General features: G+C 34.1%; 1 protein-coding gene across 1 annotated transcript in view; it reads left to right on the forward strand.

Moving 5' to 3' along the window:
- The window catches only part of FAT4 (FAT atypical cadherin 4), a 176,446-nt gene that overhangs the window by 97,264 nt on the left and 59,250 nt on the right, over positions 1–19,932 (forward strand). The window contains exons 5-6 of the mRNA XM_077770904.1: positions 3,827–4,749; positions 5,808–5,982. Coding sequence (XP_077627030.1) covers positions 3,827–4,749; positions 5,808–5,982 — 1,098 coding nt within the window. The remainder of the gene's footprint in view (positions 1–3,826; positions 4,750–5,807; positions 5,983–19,932) is intronic.

Below are 19,932 nucleotides of genomic sequence, written 5' to 3' on the forward strand. Positions count from 1 at the left end.
AGCTGTATGATAAGTTGACAAATGGTAGTTTATTGTAACATAATTAGATCATGTTTAGGGACTGTGAATAAATATACACATTTTATAAAAGAACTGTATGCCTATGTTATGTGCTATATTTCCTGGAACCAAATAATTCTTGAGACTGAAATTAAAAAAAAAAAAAAAACAAAAAGAAACTAACCTCAGTACAACCACACATACACAATAAAACTGCCAGAAAGAATCATGTGACTAAACCACTTTCAGAACATTGAACATAAATGGTTAGAAATATGAACAGTTTTAAGTTTCAAGACTCGGTGGGCCATAAAATCCCACTAAACTAAGTCCCATTGCTTATGGTTAAATTACAGAATTTTAAAATAATGTATATGCTGTTTGTGATTTGAGTATTTGATGCAAAGAACAGAAAGAGACAGTGGTCTGAGCTCTCGGTTTTTTAAGAAACTACAAATCGTTAGGGAGAATTTTGAGTTTCTCTCTATCCACATTTATTTTCTAGCTGTCAAGCACATGCCCAAAGTCATTGAGAACTGTCAGAAATGAAAAGTCCTTTTCTTTACAGTAAAGTAAATACAGGTGGCTTTTGTGGCCTGTGGTTGCAACAGTAAGGGTCACGAACTTCCTGAGATGAGACCTATGTCTTAGATGCTGGTGCAGTACTTTGTGCAAAAATTGTTGTATTTTTATGTTTATTTTCTGATGATTGTTATTATGAGTTCCTTTTAGTGTTATGTTCTAATATCAACATTTGTCATTAAGAACTTGAATATTAAAATCAAACTTTCCTTTTTCCGTAATTCTTGGTAAAGTTTAATACTTCTTACTTGCCCCACCCACCTACCTCGCCATAGTTTTTCCCTTAAAAAAAGAGGCTGGTCTGCTGTTTACAAGGAGGCTGTAAAGTTTTGGTATCATGTTCTCTTTTTGCCTCTGAAATGTAGTTGTTTCCTCAAGGAAGTAGCAAATATGATGGACCGGAGTGTTCAGATCCTTGATTTAATTGCTTGCATTCCAATTGATTTATGTAGAAATGCTAGGCCATCACTTTGTAGCCATGTGTAATTTTGTCAGTTTCTCTAATTTCTTTTGATCTTGGGCATGAAAGATTTTATATGCTTTCAAAGAGCTAAATTTTATATATCTGCTTGGTATTATTTTATCCAGATGTTTTCATAACTTTTCCTCAGTAATAATTGTGTCTGAATTCGTGTCTTAAAGAATAGGAGCTCAATATTTACTGACGGATTTAGATATAAGTGCAGAAAATTTCCTATGTAAAAAATCAACATATATTAAAAATATATAATAAAATCTTTTAAATTAAATGTCTTTCTAGGGATATATATATTTTCTGAATTAAGAAATTATATATTAATATATATATAATCTGTCTATAAATAGACGGAAATTTTTTTGTACCAATTGATGGAACTTTTTCTTCCACCATTCCTGTGGAATTTTAAGTCAAGGGTTGAAGTAGGCTGTTGACCTTGTTCAATCCAGATCTTAAAATTCTCTTTATCTCCTGTGGGTAAATTGACCTTTGGCCTCCATTAGCTTTATTTATTCATATTTTTCGTGATCTTCAGAGTCCTAGTTATTCTTAACTTTACACTGGTTGTTCATTTCTAAATAGTTTTCAATAAACTGTAAAGATTATGGGGTACCTGGGTGGTTCAGTCGGTTAAGCCTCCGACTTAAGCTCAGGTCATGATCTCACAGTTAGTGGGTTAGAGCCCCGCATTGGGCTTTGTGCTGACAGCTAGCTCAGAGCCTAGATCCTGTTGCGGATTCTGTATCTCCCTCTCTGTCTGACCCTCCCCTGCTCATGCTGTCTCTCTTTCTCTGTCTCTCTCTCTCTCAGAAATAAAGAAAATATAAAATTATTTTTAAAATAAATAAACAAATTGTAAAGATTAAAAGCCACAACTCTACCTTTTCAAAGATCTATTCAATCCTTGTTTATCCTGGAGATTTTTATGAATAAGTCAGTGTCTGAAAGTTATCTTCATATATATCTCTTCTCTGTAGCAACATATAGACAAAGGACATTAGATAGAGGCCATAAAATCACAAGGAAATAGTAATTCTAGCATTTTTTAAAAGATCAGGTAATCCTTAACTGGTAGAAAAGAAAATCCTATTACTCAACTAAAACTTGTCCTTGTAAGGCATATGACAAGTTTCAAAAAAAGGTAAAAGCTAACTCAAGTAGTCATAGACTTCTAAGAAAGAGTATTTTCCAAGAAAAAAAAAAAAAGAAAAAAGAGTGATCAAATTACTCTAGAAGACTCTTGGCACAGACTAGATATCATTTTTGACATGTGAATAGTTTTTTTTTTTTTTAAGTAATCTCTAACCCAACATGGGGCTTGAATTTACAGCCCTGAGATTAAGAGTCACATGCTCTAGTGACTGAGTCAGCCAGGCACCCCTGATGCCTAAGTAGTTTAAATTAACTTCAGAAATATAGGAGCTATTTGTCAGCAATTAATGTAACTCAACAGATTTTCCCTAGCATTAAATCCGAGAGTATAAAATCTTTGTTAAGAATGAATTATCTAGGGGTGCCTGGGTGGCTCAGTCGGTTGGGTGTCTGACTTCAGCTCAGGTCATGATCTCTCAGTTCTTGGGTTCGAGCCCCGTGTTGGGCTCTGTGCTGACAGCCAGCTCAGAGTCTGGAGCCTGTTTCAAATTCTGTATCTCCCTCTCTCTCCGACCCTCCCCTGCTCACGCTGTCTCTCTCTTTCAGATATAAATAAAACATTAAAAAATTTTTAAAAACAATGAATTATTTAGATGCACAATATGTTTCTTAGCAATACTTTTAATATCTTACAGTACCCCCAACATCTTTACGATAAGATATAAAAATGTGCACAGCATTATGTGCAAGTGAAGAAAACATGACTCTGGAGTATGAGATCCGATTTCTATTTTTGTTTTCACTGCTTCTCTATTATTTACTTTTAAATTATTTAGTAACAGCAATTGGCCAATCCACATAATTTTTGTTAGAATATTCCCTGCAATCATTTTCTGAAATAAGAAATTGTGTATTATTTTTTATAATTAAAAAGTGACACATGTTGTAAGGAAAATAGATAAAATAGTATCTAAGTATAGCCCAATAATATAGAGTGAACATTTACTTTTGCAGCCTTTAATGTGTAACTTTACTGCTAACATTTCCGTCAAAGAATACTTTTAAAACACATTAAACGTACATAATAAAATCTGAGAGAGAATTATTTTCACAAAGGCCATTAGCCAGATGCTTAATAAGAATTAAAAAGTATTTATTGGTTCTGACAGGGAATGTAAAAGTAGACTTAAAACACGACTAATGCCATACATCAGAAAATTTTATTACCCTTCTCTGAAAATTGGTGTCAACCTCAGTAAATTACTGAAGTTCTAAATGTTTGGCTAATAGCGTAGACTGTGGCACTGTCAATGTTCAGCCCTCAGAAACCATGTGATAGAAATAAGGAAATGTAGAGAAAAATATCCGCCCTCTGAATATTTTTCTCCTGTCTATTTTTGTAATTTAGCGTTTCAACGTTGTGATAAATAGCAGACGTTATATAGATCATTTGTTCACCAGATCGCAAACGTCTTTTCAGATCAAAAGTTAACAGGCAAGGAATTATGTGTATGCATTACTTACAAAAAAATGAACTGTGGCGAAATCATCCAGACGTTCTCTTTGGGGCATCATACATCAAATACGCAAAGGTTTATGTCAGAGTGTTTGGTACAACTTGCTCTGTAATCAGTACACTTTCAAGAAAATGTAACGTTTTCCCTTCCGTTTCAGGCATCAACTCCCAGTTGGCTTATAGCATTGCGTCAGGTGATAGCCTTGGTCAGTTTACAGTGGACAAGCTTGGCGTCCTGAAGGTCCTTAAAAGTTTGGACCGGGAAAGTCAGTCCTTCTACAACCTGGTTGTTCAAGTGCATGACCGGCCTCAGCTTCCAGCCTCCAGATTCACGAGCACTGCTCACGTCTCCATTATTTTGTTGGATGTCAATGATAACCCACCAACATTTCTTTCCCCTAAGTTGACCTACATCCCAGAAAACACACCTATTGATACGATTGTTTTCAAAGCTCAAGCAACTGACCCAGACAGTGGCCCAAACAGCTATATTGAGTACACCCTGCTGAACCCTTTGGGAAACAAGTTCAGTATTGGGACCATTGATGGTGAAGTGAGGCTCACTGGAGAGCTGGATAGAGAAGAGGTCTCTAATTACACGCTAACAGTGGTGGCTACAGACAAAGGTCAACCAGCTCTCTCTTCATCTACAGAAGTTGTAGTTATGGTACTTGATATCAATGACAACAACCCTGTTTTCGTGCAGGCCTTGTATAAAGTGGAGATCAATGAGAACACACTTACTGGAACAGATATAATACAAGTATATGCAGCAGATGGAGATGAAGGTATAAATGGACAGGTTCGCTATGGCATCATTGATGGTAATGCCAATCAGGAATTTCGCATCGACTCTGTCACAGGTGCCGTTACTGTAGCTAAGCCTTTGGATAGAGAAACAACTCCTACTTACTCATTAACTGTTCAGGCAACAGACAGGGGCAGTAACCCCAGAACTGACACCTCCACTGTCAGCATTGCTCTACTGGATATTAATGATTTTGTTCCCATGTTTGAGCTATCTCCATATTCTGTAAATGTCCCCGAGAATTTAGGGACACTGCCCAGGACAATTCTTCAGGTCAGTATATTTAAATCAAATAAATATTATGTTCACTATAAGACATTTAATGTGAAAGTTAACCCTTGGGATGCCTGAGTGGCTCAGTCTGTTGAGCATCTGACTTCAGCTTACATCATGATTTTGCGGTTTGTGGGTTCGAGCCCCACACAGGGCTCTGTGCTGACACCTCAGAGCCTACTCAGTTGGGTTCTGTGTCTCCTTCTCTCTCTGCCCCTCCCCTGCTTGTTCCCTGTTTCTCTCTCAAAAATAAATACAAATTATAAAAATATTTTACATAAATACACAAAAGACAACCATCCCCTACAGTGTTCATGCTTCACCCATCCACTTCCTCATTGTCTCCCTAAATGCTTACCTGCAGATATAGGAAATCTTGAAAAGGAAAGGTTCATGAAAATTATACCCAGGAACTTATTGATTTCCTCATAGATTAAAATATCACATTACAATTATGTTCTTTTGTGGATACTCACATTGCACACATTTATGTATTTGTGTATTTTGAATTGTTTCACTCTAACAGTAATATCTAAACATAGTGAGAAAGTTTGAAAACTTTGTTACAAAAATTGTACTCACTTCTCTCTTTACCTGGATGGAACTGCTTTTAAAATTTTTGTGAAGCCTTCCAAAAATACTATAAGTTTATTGTATATATAGTTTTACACAAATAATACACACCACTCTGTACCATTTGTATTTTTTACTTGAAACTTTAAAATGTGTCTCGGGAACCTTTTAATATTGGTACATATGACTCTATCTCATGTTATTTAAGTTTATTTATTTATTTTGAAAGGGAGAGTGTGAACAGGGATGGGACAAAGAGATGGAAAGGGAGAATCCCAAGCAGGCTTCAAGTTGTCAGTGGGGATCCCAATGAAGGGCTCACTCCCACTGCTGTGAGATCATGACCTGAGCCACAGTCAAGATTCAGACTCTTAACAGACTACCCAGGCTCTCTTACCTCACTATTTTAAGGATACATTGTATCTTGTGGTGGACATTGTGTTAGATTTACTCACACTCCTGGCATGTATTATTCTCTCCCTCAGGTGGTGGCAAGAGATGATGATCAAGGTCCTAATAGCAAACTCTCATATGTTCTATTTGGTGGTAATGAAGACAATGCTTTTACTCTCTCAGCTAGTGGAGAACTTCAAGTAACACAGAGTTTGGACCGCGAAACAAAGGAGCACTTTGTCTTGATGATCACAGCTACAGATTCAGGTAAGCCTTGTCTGGTTGTGAAGAATTTCTTCATAATATAAATAAATAAAGTATATTTGTCTACCATGAAATTAAACATTTATTGAAGAATTTATGAATTCTTGGCACTCCAATTGTATCTATATAATATATAGCACATATGTCACTTTGTGAAATTCGTGTATAAATATCTAAGTGTTAAAGGTTTGAGTACGGTACAAACAGGGCTGTATTCTTGTAAGACCAAATGTTTCCCTGCCCACTAAGCCTTCTCTTTTGAGGATAACTTGATACTTTACCGCTTGGGCCATGTGGCATTTCAAGTATTCTAAGCTTTAAAACATCCAATGGTTCTAATTGGTCATAGTGATAATAGAGTAGGTCCAGAGTTCTACTTCATTAGTCCTCCAAGTTTGTAAGTAGCCATAATAGGCATATGATGAGGCCCCACAGAGCTCCAAAAAGAGATCAAAAGAACCCAGCATCCTCACTGAGTTAGCAATGTAATGGACTACCATAGAAATAATGGAAATCAATATATGTTGACATTTAGTGTCTGGAAGCGGTAATTATGTAAAGTTGTATAGCAGGTAGTAAAAAATACAATCTGTTAAAAATAATATTACTAATTATCACCATTTTGTTTTGCGTATATTGCTCTATAAATACTGAAACTTCTAATTCAAAATTGAAATAATTAAAAATTTGTCAAAGAAATGTTATGCCTTTAAGAAAGTGTGTATTGCTTAAATATTTGTTGAATAAATCATTGAATGAATAAATTGATCCTTGAATTCCAGAGGTATTAATGAATCATGAAACATCCTATGTAACATTCATTTATAAAAATAGCCACACAACTTATTATTTAAGTATTAAAAAATTAATGATGTTGACATAGTTTCTAAAATCTTGTTGAAATTGTTTTTTAAGCCAAAGCACATTTGTTGGAACCTCAAAGGACCAAAATTATACATGCATACACACACACTCCTTAAAAAATATATATGTTATATATATATTTAATACACACACCAAGGCACATTTATTGGAGCCTCAAATGATTAAAAAAATATCTATATCTGTCTCTCTCTCTATAGGTATATACACACACATACAATTGTGTATTATATTATACAAATATATGTGTATTTTATTACACAAATATAATACAATTATATTTTCATGAATATGATATATATTTATGTAGATGTATGGACACTGATATAGAAGAACAATTTTGAGTTTACAAATGTGCTGGTTTTACTGTTGATGAAATGTTTTGGATGAATATAACATTAATAATTTTTGTGATATATGATCAATTTTGGAGTATACAATATATTGTTTCATGTCACCACTTCTCATAAAAGAGCAGAAGATTTTGAGATTACAATTAATGATAGATTTATAGTCAGTATTCAGATGATAGTGCCACTGATTATTAATTCAGGAAGCTCTTATATTGTTGGCATTTACTTTTGGGATTGTCATTATCTGAGACTATGTAGAAAACCATACTCTCTGCATTTTTGAAAATAGGTGTGAATGACCGTGTTACATTTTATGCAAACTATAAAACCCTGAGGAATGATGAACAGAATATGGTGTGGTAACCATGGAAAGTTTAAACCAAGTTCCTCTAAAACGTTTTATTATGTGTGTAGTCAGTAATGTGCTTCACGGTCAGTAGGTACAAAGGGTAAGCATTCCTATGTAAAAATACAGTCACTACCACATTGCTCATATCAATCCAGTATTTCAAGAGTCGCCTGGGTAGAAAAGAGAATAAAACTGAGTAGACACTGATAGTCAGATATTTACAACCAAGGTTTTATTACTAAAACACTCCAGTCTTAGATTCCTTCTCCGGTTAGTACTGGAAATGTGTAGTCAAAGCTAGGCATGTGTGAGAACATAGCCTTTGTGAAAGTGAAGTGGAGGAGGAGAAACCAGGATCAGAAATCTAGTTGCCTAAGGAACCAGTCACTATAAAAGTCGCGCACAGAGGGTGTGTCACATGGATGTTATCCCCGAGGGGGAAGCAAGATTTGATTGCATGGTTTAGGGGTCCAGCACAGGGTGATCTGGGAAGGGTAGGCACAGCCCACAAGTTATCCATCAGAGAATTTGTACTTTGGAACATTCCAAGTCAAAAATCATGGCAGAGAAGAATGTTGCCATGTAGACGAGAGTGCCTGTTTTCAACCATGTAAGTCTGAGAATTTAAATTATTTGCGTAGATCTATGTCGTCAAGGGATGGGAGATATTGTGAAGAGAAAGGAAATTGTTCATATATATATATATATATATATATATATATGTGGCCNCGTCACTTTTCTTTATCATCTCAAAACCTTGCGTGTTATTTTGATTTTACTTACAATAAACCCAAACTCAGAGTGGTTAAATAATTTGCTCAGGATTACACAGCTATGTGGCCGAGTATGATTCAGATCTTACCATAGCTTCCTTTCAAGTTCAGAGTATACTGAATTTTTTGTGTGTAGGCAAAGTCAAATTTGAAAAAAATAATATTGATTTACAAAATTATTTTATTTGCAAAGCAAGCCCAGTAATAATCTATATAATATAATGATAAAAACCTTTTGTTTTACATCTATTTCAATATGAATCCTGGTTCTGACATAATTTCTTTGTGATTCAGGCAAGGTGTGTTATCTCTCTCAATGTCAGTATCTTCTTTGGTAAAATGGGGATAATAATAACTATAAAGTAGTTTATTATAAGGTTTAATTGGTACAACCTGTGTTAAGTTGCTAAATATACCTATCACATAGTATATATAATGATTTTAATAAGAATTGAAGTTCATACACTTTAAATACTTTAAAATTCTTAGAGATATTTGCCCTGTCCCTCACTACATAAGGATTCTTATTAAAGGATATTTAGATGTATTGGTTTCAAAAACATTTTTTAAAAATTGAAGTTCACATTAAGTTTCATTTTATACTTTGCTACTTTAGAATTTTTTTTTATTTGTAGCTGATATTTCTTTTCAAACTTCCAAAGAATGTATTATATAGTAAATGTTCACCATTCAAGAAGACCACAGATTTTTAAAACTATAGTTCAGCCATATTATAGTTAAAGAAGATTTTGTGGGCTGACCACCAAACTTAACCACTACTTGTAGTGCTATTTCTCCATCAAAATGACAACATGAAAAGGTTACTTCATATGGGGGAGAAAACAAAATCCTTGAAATGATAAAGCTAAAAGTGTTTTCCTCTGATAGACACGGGTGAATGAGCCTGTTAGGAGGAACTTTCACAAGGAGGAGAGTCAATAAAACATTGGTCTAAATGTGCAAACTGTGCAAGAAACAAGTCCTGATTCCAGCAAGTCAAACTGTGAGTTCCTGATGCCATTAGCCTTGAGCCTGAGGCAAGTTAGGGATCTAGAATTCTTAATATCAGGACACATAATAGAAGTATAACTCTAATTTCTATGAAGGATTATTGCCATTAAGTGAGAAATGGAAAGACCAAGTGTGTTTGGATTCTGCTCCATATTGAGATAGGAGCATTAATAAGTTACAGAAATTCAGATTATCGGTAAAATTAAGGTATTTGGAATTTTGTCATTTAGTGACTTAAATATGGTGTTGGGGAGCACGATGCGAGACATGATTGAGATTCAATATTTTGGCAGTCCTGAAAATTAGAGAATTTATTAAACTTTGTCCCAAAGCACAAATTTTCATGAAAATGCTTTTTGAGTTGCCTTGATATAAACTGCTGTGTCTGGGGCTCCTGGAGGAAATGTATTTAGTTAGGTAGACAGAGATCACTTAAAATGGATCATGTAGAAAACAATCAGAAATTGTATGGGAAGTTGGACTAAATTATTTTAAAGTCATTAAAACTCATATGTGCCAATGATTTTATATTCCATTCGTTTGCATACTTGGGGTATCACAAACCACTTTTGTGAGAGAATATGAGTTTGAGATATCAGGCTTCAGAGTCTGCCGTTTAATCTTGTATTCCGACAATGAAGTTTCTGACACAGGATTTAAAATACAGATTCACTTCTTTGATTTAAAAGTCAAATTGGTAGGTGACATGAGAAAACTCAGAAAAGTATGACAGCCTTTAGATCCCAGATGCCAGGTTATTCTCAAATATGCCATGTTCTAAGGACTAGGAAATATCAAAGTAGTCTAAACAAGAAAAAAAGTTTGACGGTTTTGTTCCAGCTCACAAATTATTTTTCCTTTGCTTTTTAAAAATTCTTACCTGATGGCAGCCCAGATATAGGTCAACTTTGGCAATATGGCAATAATTGAAACAGCTGTGTTTTTTGTTTTGTTCTGTTTTTGTTTTTTATCCACAAACCTTTAAATCTTTGAATATTTTTGGGGAGAAAATATTAGTATTGCACTCTCATTATATTTTTATTTACTGACTGTATGGCTATAAAGTAACACGTCTGGAAACTCTCTAACTACTTACTCCTGTCTACTGCATAAAGTGAGCTACAACCACACTATCATGTGTATGTGGAGCTGAATGTTACATCACTAAATAACAAAACCAGAACAGATTATGATAATTCTACCTCATTTTTTTCCTATAGGCTTAAGTTATTAAATGATAATTTAATGGGTTGAAAGTATAACTCAACTAGGAATAATATTTTGTTTAACTATAATTAAAAATATAAATAACCCCCTTCATTCTATATTGCTCACTGTTATTTTTTTTCTAGAAATAGAAATAATTCATACCAAGTACAAACTCCTAGGAGGCTAAAGCTTCAGCCTGGCACAGTTAATGCAGGTACTACAGAGAACCCATCACTGTGTAGTTCCTTTTAAGAGGGGAGTTGCCTGTAAAGCAGTTAATGCCCTTCACACGGTTTGGCATTCTCTTTCCAGTAGCCTTCCTTATAAGAGTCTTCCTTACCATTTTCTTATATGTGCAGTAAATAAAATGATATGACTTTAATGTTGTAAGTTGCAGTGAATTGTCAGGGAGCCCAAAGCAATCACTTAAAAAATTAATTTAGAAAAATAATTTTCAAAATGGAAGTATACCCTAAGGTAAATACATAGCTTTGTAGTTAAACTGAAGTTTAAATCTCACCTCTGTCATTTCCTAGCTACATAACTTTGGGTAAGTTATCCTCATGTTTGTACTGATAAAATGAGTATACTAATTTCTACATGAAAACTTATTGGCAGAAATAAATATGAGAATGATTTACTTTTAGGCATTAATATTAGTCAATCTGTTTGCTGGACATCTCAAGTTCAGTAAGCCCAGATAAATTTTTGACTCTAACTGCCTTCCTACCCTCCATAAATTGGTGTTTGTCCACAATATCCCAATTGCTGTTATCCTTCCTCATTCCTCTTTCTCTGCATCCCCACATTCAACAACTACATTGACTAGTAGACTCTGCCTTAAAAAGATACCAAAAAATATCTTGAATTTATCCACTTTTCTTCATTTCCACTACCAGCACCTTGGTCTAAGCCAGGGTTAACATAATAGCTCCCTAACTGCCTAACTTTTCTCCCCAAAGTACATTCTTCAAGAAGCTCATGAACTTTGAAACTATAAATTAGATCATTATGCCCCATCGCTTACTTACAAACCCTTCAGTGGTTTCTGACAATAAAGCCTGAACTTCTCACCACTGACACATGGCATTTAATGACCTGGCCTCTGTCCACCTCTCTAATCCGATCCCTTTTCCACCCACTGCCACCTTTTATCAGGCACCTGCCCTCCTGGACTGGGCAGACTCAACCACTGTCATCTTCCAGCTCTGCATTCAGTGTCATCATGTCAATGGGTTGAAAGCAGCAGGTGTGAAAATATTTGCCACACAAAAATCAGTAAATGTCACCCATCAGGTGGCTTGCTTCTGTAGATTAATTGCCATCACTTTTATTGCAAATCGTGAGAGCCAGTTAATTTGGCCTTTAAAAATTCCAGCCTTCTGCCTTTGCTTCCGTGCACCAGTCAGTACTTCTCTCTGTCTGGAGTATTCTACCCTGTAGCTGGCTTTTTTTTTTTTTTTTTTTTTTTAAGGCCAGACACATTCATGTTTTAGCCATTTTGATTATATTTAGGTGAGATGTCAACTTCTCAGAAAGGACTTACCTGACCACCAGTCTAATGTAATCCCCTTTCTCCAGTGTCACTTTGTATCACTTTGCCTTGTTGTGGTTTTGTCTTAACACTAATTATCTGAAATTCTATGCCTAAAGTAATACATGAGTATATGGAATGTAAATTTCCTAAGTCTTGTTCAAAAATGAATTGCCAGAGGGGTGCTTGGGTGGCTCAGTAGGTTAAAAATCTGACTCTTGTTTTTGGCTAAGGTCATGATTTCACAGTTCATGAGTTTGAGCCCCAAGCTGTTTGCACAGAGCCTGCTTCGGATTCTCTGTCTCCCTCTCTGCTCCTCCTCCACTTGTGCTGTCTCTGTCTCTCTCAAAATAAATGAATAAACTTAAAAAAAAGAATTGCAAGAAACACCCAGAATGGAACCTGTGGCATAACAGGTGCTTATAAGCATTTGTTGAATGATAAACTTACTTAATGAGTAAAAAGTCATGATAATCAATCATCATCATCGTGTTATTTTAATATGGAACTGTTATTTCATATTTATTTACCATGCTTTTAGTTTATTGTTGTATGTTTATCACTTGCAGATTTTTCAAAGGTCCTACCAAAAGGAAAAGTGCCAATCTTTTTAAACTCATGGCTGAAATTCCAGAAGTTTTTGCTACATTGGTTGTGGTCATTCAAATTGACCTCTCCTTTGAAAAACAGCACAAGTGTTTAAGGCTCTGGAGTGTTTAGTGTGATGTGATAAATTGCAGTCATATGTAAGGACCCATTGAAGCATTTTATGGCTTTAATTCAGTTTCAAATACTTAAAGTACTGTTTGAGCAATGTTCTCATGACTTTCCCCTGAACCTTCTGGATTTTATTCAATTCTGTTATCTTTTAGATGTTTCTAGGTAGGCCTTGCTCTACTCTGTGCTATGCCCGCTACCTTTTCTTAATTTAATTCACCAATTCAAAATCTTCATAAGAAGAAACTATGCATTTGAAGTGTTACCATTTGGCAATTCTTTAAGCATTCTTTAGTTCTTCCCAAAGCAACAAAGTGTGAGCCTTCTATATATCTCAAATACCCGGCACCCTTTTAGCTACAAAAATATGTCACATGTATGATATTTAACTTCGCACAGCTTAATAACAAGGGCCTTTGAGTTTTCATATAAATGCAATATGAAGAGATTCACTTGTTTTGTCTTTTGTCATGAAAATTTTGATGCTGAGATAAACCACTCCAATAGATATACATTTATACAAGTAATTTTTCCAGGTTATATATAAATGTACAAATATATATATTTAATTAAAGATTTTTTTTTCCCTTGACCAGAAAATTTATAATCTGTGAGTCATCTGCCACCACTCTTTCAGGGAACTGAATTAGTGTGTGAAAAAAACAGTAAAACAAGTTGATATGACAATAGGGAGTGTTATTTATATTTCAGTGTGTAATAAGGAAGGATTTTGAAAGAGAACTATAAATGGAAAAACTTCCAAATTAGAGACATTGGACTTAAAATGATAATTTTATAGCCAGAGGACTTCTTGGAGGGAGATGAGCCAGTCTATTTTCCTTATATCTGAGATAAGAAAATTCAGACCTGGAATAAGTAGCAGTTTGCCAGCACTTGAAGAGTGAGAGTGACAGAGTCAAGAACAATATCAAGGATTTCTGCCTTTCAACCGAATTCTTGCTCATGTATACTGTATTTATGAATCAGGATCTGCTGACTCTCTGAATAACACAAATTTCCAAAAGTGCTATTTTAAGAAAGCTTTTCTTCTTGTATGCTGTTCCTTATACCTTAATGAATAAGACATTTTACTGTTATTTTTTTCCAAATACATTGAATAAATGTTCAAAATATTTTTAAGTGAAGGCAAATTAACTAGAATCGGTAATTTCAATATTGATCTTTAGAAAATAGGCTTAAATTTAGCCATTGTTCATGTTAAATTGCCAAGTAGGAGAAGATACAAAAAAGTTCATTAGAATTTCCAGGTAGAAGATGATAATATTACCAATTACCCCTGCCAGTTGTCATTTGCATTTATTAAAATCAAACCATGAAGCTAATTTTTTATATTTATTTAATTTTGTGAGAGAGAGAACAAATAGGAGAAGGGCAGAGAGACAGAGAGACACAGAATCCACAGAATCCAAAGCTGGATCCAGGCTCTGAACTGTCAGCACAGAGCCTGACATGGGGCTTGAACCCACGGGGCTTGAACCCACGAACCGTGAGATCATAACCTGAATCAAAGTTGAACGCTTAACTGACTGAGCCACCCAGACGCCCCCATGAAGCTAATTTAATAGACTTTATAAGTGAATACTGATTACAGTTAATGAGACTCTTCTGCTTCTATAGGTTATAGTAATGTGCAACAACCATCTTGATATTGTTTTGTCAGAAAATATTTGTGGAGCAGTCTCTTCCAGTTCTTCTAGGTATTAGAGATACAGTGGTAAAAAGTACAAGTTTCTGTCCTCAAGGACAGGCAATAAACAAAATATAATACATAGCTCGGGAGTGATATGAGATGCTATGAAGTTAAATAAAGCAGGTTGAGTGGCACAAGAGTGAGGAACTAGAGTTACTATTTTTGATAGTATAGTCAGGAGAGTGAAATGTGAAGGTCTAGGGAAACAGTGTTGCTGGCAGTTGAAACATCCCTGAGACAGGGATCAAGTTGACCACACCCAAAGAACTGCAAGAAATGCCGGAAGGCTGGGGACAAGGGTGAAAAGAAGTCTTGGAGTATAAAGTAAGCAGAAACTAGATGACACAAATGTTTTAGGGCAGGATAAAGAATTTTAACTTTGTTCCAAGAAAGATGTGAAGCCTTGTTAGGGCTTTGGGCAGGGAATGACAAAAGTCTTTGGAAAGATCTGGTTTCGTGGAAAAGAGACCTGGCTTTGTGGCAGTGGTGATGAATGAGAGCAGAAATAGAGATGGTGGTTACAAGACCATGACAGCAATCCCTGAAGGAGATAATAGTATTGGCATAAGGTGACCATGTAGAGGTGGCAACAAGCTAAATATCTTATCCATTTTGAAGGTAGAGCTAGTGGGGCTTGATGATTGAATACGAGGTATGGAAAGTTGGGAAAAGAGATGAATCAAACAGGAGTCCTAGAATATTTGGCTTAGAAATTTGGGAGATAGAAGAATTTTAGGATAAATTATCAAGAGCTATTTTTTGGATATAGTATATTTTAGATACGAGATATCCATTGGAGATGTCAAAGAGATAGATATAAAAGTTTACATCTTAGGGAAGATATTGGGGTAGATACACATGAACATGGAAAGTCACAAACTTTCCATTCTGTGCATTCTTAGGGCTTGTATGTGCCAGATTTTATACTATATCATCTCAATTAATCTCATAACAGCCCTGTAAATTAGACACTATTATTCCAACTTTATGAACTAAAAGAAAAAAAAAACAAAACTGAGCATTCGAGAAGATAAGCAACTTGACTTACCGTGAAGCTGTTTCTCAGTAAAATGCGATTTCAAACTGGTAAACCTGATCAGGGAGAACATTTCTTAACCATTACTCCCTGCTTCTACATATTAGCTTGTCTACTGTGATATGTTTTGTATAGACCACATTTATAGAATTTCATCTCTTTGGATTAAATGTTATTTTTAAAACACTTAAAAACGAGTGGTTTTTAGCCATTAAAACAGCTTGCAAAATAAGAATATTCATAAATTTGAAATCAAAGGATTGATATTCTCCTCAAATCAAGAATTGTATCTCCAAAGGTTTTAGAAAGTATAAAACAAGTGTCAGATATTTTCCTAAGAATATACAATATGTGTGATATACACATACATACACATACAGTGAATCAGCTGCACTATGTGTGCATATTTGCATCTAATTTGGGGGTGGGAAATTAATCATATTCTTTATCTGTTCTTAGTCTAATATACAAAAGAGATATAGAGATATTCTGCATATGGATTAAGGCAAAAAGTTTAGTTATGAAGCACCTATGTGTCAGCATAACTAATAGGTCTGAGGGGAAGAGTTCAGTTATTAGCATTTTTAATTAAAGACATTTATCATCTGACTGAAAGAAGGAATAAACTTCATTCGTATGTAGGGATAGAACATTACTTTTTAATGGAGGGGAAGCATGATGATTTTGCAAAAGTTGACTCTAAAAGCTAAACGGGCTAATCACCATGCTTTATTTTCTTGGTGAAGATATGATGACATTTGGATGAATGTTATCTGTCGTATTGTTTAGTTGAGGCAGTCATTGCATTACAAATGGCTCTATAATCAAAAGAAAGGTCAGAAATGTGGAATATGACATTTTACATCTGAAGATGGTTGTTTTTTTAAATGTTCCAGAAAGATGACATTTTGTCAGCATTATTTGTGGGAAAATGTTGAAGAAGAGATTGCCTTGCCTGTTATGATGAACATTTTTAATAATGAAAATTGCTTGAAAGCTTTCCATAAGGCACCAGTGATTCCATAAGGCAGACAGAGCCAAGATTATCTTCAATTACAAAAAAAAAAAAATCATGTATTTAACTTGCTTCTATATTTGAGTCTAAGGCAGCCTTGGTTATTTCCATCAGAGTTGTTGAAAGAAATTTTTTTCCGCCAACGATTTACTGATCTCATAGGCCTTTATTCAGCAATTCATGAATCAAACAATATGCAGTCTCATAGATAGAAAGAACCTTCACAGAATTGTACAAGGCAAGAACGTTGTACAGACTAGATGAGCCCTCTACAGCCTTACTACCCTGAACACACCTGATCATGTCTCATCTTGGAAGATAAGCAGGGCCTGGCCTGGTTAGTACTTTAATGGGAAGAGCAAGGACATTATACGGACATTTGCTGATTGGTCAAAGCAAGGTTACTTTCCTTGTATGGGGTATTAAGAAGATTTGGAGTCAGCTAAGGTAATTTGTGCTGAAGAGACAAGTACTGGTTGGTTGACCTAGGCCTCTGTTTCTCTAGTTTGCTGATGTGGGGCTTAGCATGAATGAGTCCGTCTTGGGCCAGATCTGGTTACTTGAACAAAATGCTTGTCCTACATGAGAATTTTATTTCCAAGACCGACAACTAATGATTGTTTTACTTCCTCTTGTTTCTAGTAAGACTTTGTACCATGTATGTTTGTGACATTGACGTTATATTATTACAAATTATTTATAAATACCTTTTTTTAAATCAGCTACTCTTTAGTAGGAAAAATTCTTCCTATGTAGAATTTCATTTGTATTTTCACTAGATACACACACAAAAACAGATGATTTAACCTCTAAAATTCTGTTAAATAAAAGCTAGAATTGTCATTATGTTGCATAGAATTAAAATTTAATAAAATAATTTCATTGTAGACTTTATTTACTCATGCAAACTATAAATATGGACAAAGGACCCAACTTTAAAGTGGAAATAAACTACTTGTAATATTAAGGAAAATATTTACATTACTTAAAAGATAAACATTAAGTGTCATAAAAACTAACTTGATCTCACTGTGAGAATTTTTTTCTTACCTTTTCTAAAGTCCTTCATTTTATCCTGTTAAAACATAATTATTTTGATGAGTGTTTTGATAATTATTTCATGAATATATAATTAGATATTTTCACTAAATAGGCAGGAGAGAGATTGTGTTTACCATTTGAAGGTAGCCTTTAATGTTTCAGAGTTTCAACATGTATTGAGGATTTTGTTTTTTAATGTCCTCTAAAAAGTAATTCCTCAAGACCTGCTCTTTGTGCGGGATAAACTATTTTGTTTACATTACTTTATAAAAATTTTAAATTGTGGCAAAATATACATATACAGCATAATTACCATTTTAATTCTTTTTAAGTGTACAATTCAGTAGAATTAAGTACATTCACATGGTTGTATACTTTCCAGTGTCATTTTCATAACATCAATTAGTTTCTTTTTTTAACTTATCATTTCTATTTAGTATAAGAATTTATCAAGGAAATATGGTATTTTTGGTAAAATTCCTACAACAACAATTTGAAACTCAAGTGTTATCTAAGTGTATGTATACCCAATTTATATAAATATATTGGTAAAACTAATTAGCAGTAATAAATTACATTATAAATGTTATTTTTAAAATAGAAAGCTTCTGGACATATTTGAAATGTTCCATACTTATTTGCTTTATACATTTGCTGAATTCAAATGTAAATCTAACCAGACAAGTTCCAATGTTAATATAGAATGGCTGAAATTCAATAGATTTTCAGTGGATGGCTTACTGTGAGAAAAATGTGTTTACTTCTTGGGAAAGAAAAAAAAAAGAAGCTAATACTTTACTACGACAAACATATACCCAGAGGACCTATTCACCAAATGTTTGATGTCAAGAATGAAATCAGCTTTGTTGCAAAGCAACAGATTTCAGTTAAGCAAAAATTTTATTTCTGGAGAATAGTTTTTTATGTTTCATGATAGTATGTTTAATTTATAAGGGCTAACAAAAAAATGTAATCTGCCTGCAGTTTGAACTTTAATTACTCATTTAGACTCATTTATTACACATACTAAAGATCTATTTTCTGATAGAGCGGTTGCCTGAATTTTTTTTTTTTAAAATCTCATTTTAAAGTACCTTGAACTTTATGTTGATATATTTGAGCTTATTAAGCCACCAGTATTAAAAGCCAATACCCAATCATTTCCGAAATTCAAAAATATAAAATATTACCCAGACAAAGCATGAAGCTGCCACAATAAAGTGGATTATTAGAAGATTAAGCTGTAAACATTCTTTCTCTATGTGTGTGATTTTTCACACCCTTTTAACAATGCTTTTCAGAATCATATGCATTGTTTTATATTTGTTCTAAAAATTTCAGAAGGTTTCTATCAATTTACTCATGTTTATTTTTACATTTATATGTATGTACATATATACATATAAATACGGATGAATGTATACAATATGTAAAATTTTACAAAATGAAATTTGAAGTTCCTTTTATCTACCAACTTATAAGTATATTTCAAATGTCCACTGCACCTCCTAGCCTCTCCTATTATGAATTTCTGAGGCCTAGACTTTTTATTTTATTTGTACCTTTAACCCTTTCAATCAGCTCCCTGTCATTGGCCAGGAGTCTGTGTCATTACAACCTGCCTCTTCTTTCTGATTGTGTCTGTTTTTCATAAATCAATCCACGATGAAATTGAATAATCTTGCCCTATTATGCCACTGCCTATATAATTCATCATTAGCAGATCCATTCAAACTAAACATTGGTTCCTCGTATTCTGATCTTCTCTTGGGATTCAGGATTAATTGGGACCCTCTGTTTATAAGTAGTAGACTACCTCCAAAACTTTGACCTTTGTCTGCAGTTTTGTTCTCTGACCCCAGCCTTAGGCTAAGGCCTGTATTCCCAGATGTATATTTCTAGAAGTATTCAGTTCTTTGACCTTTTAGCCAGTCACTAGACCAGATTTCCATATAAAGAATCAAAGGAAAAGACTGCAGAATGAGGACAAACAAAGCCTAATGGTATGCGTTATAGGTTTACATAAAGATGAATTAAATAAAATTATTCCTGCTATCTATTAGCTTATAACTTAATAGAGGATATGACAGAGTACATTGACAATAATAATAATACAGAGTAAAGCATCAGCAATAAGAATGGCATGGAGTTCAAAATTGACTCTTTCCGCTATGGCTGAATATAAATTGCTTAAATTTTTTGAGTCTCAAATTCTTTATCAAAAATATTTAAACAGCAATACATACTTCATGGAATCTGTATACTAAATGAGTAATATGTATATAAAATATATATATATATATGATCTCAAGTAAATGTACA

This window comes from Crocuta crocuta, unplaced genomic scaffold (assembly GCF_008692635.1).
Source record: "Crocuta crocuta isolate KB4526 unplaced genomic scaffold, BGI_CrCroc_1.0 scaffold331, whole genome shotgun sequence".
Taxonomy (NCBI): Eukaryota; Metazoa; Chordata; class Mammalia; order Carnivora; family Hyaenidae; genus Crocuta; species Crocuta crocuta.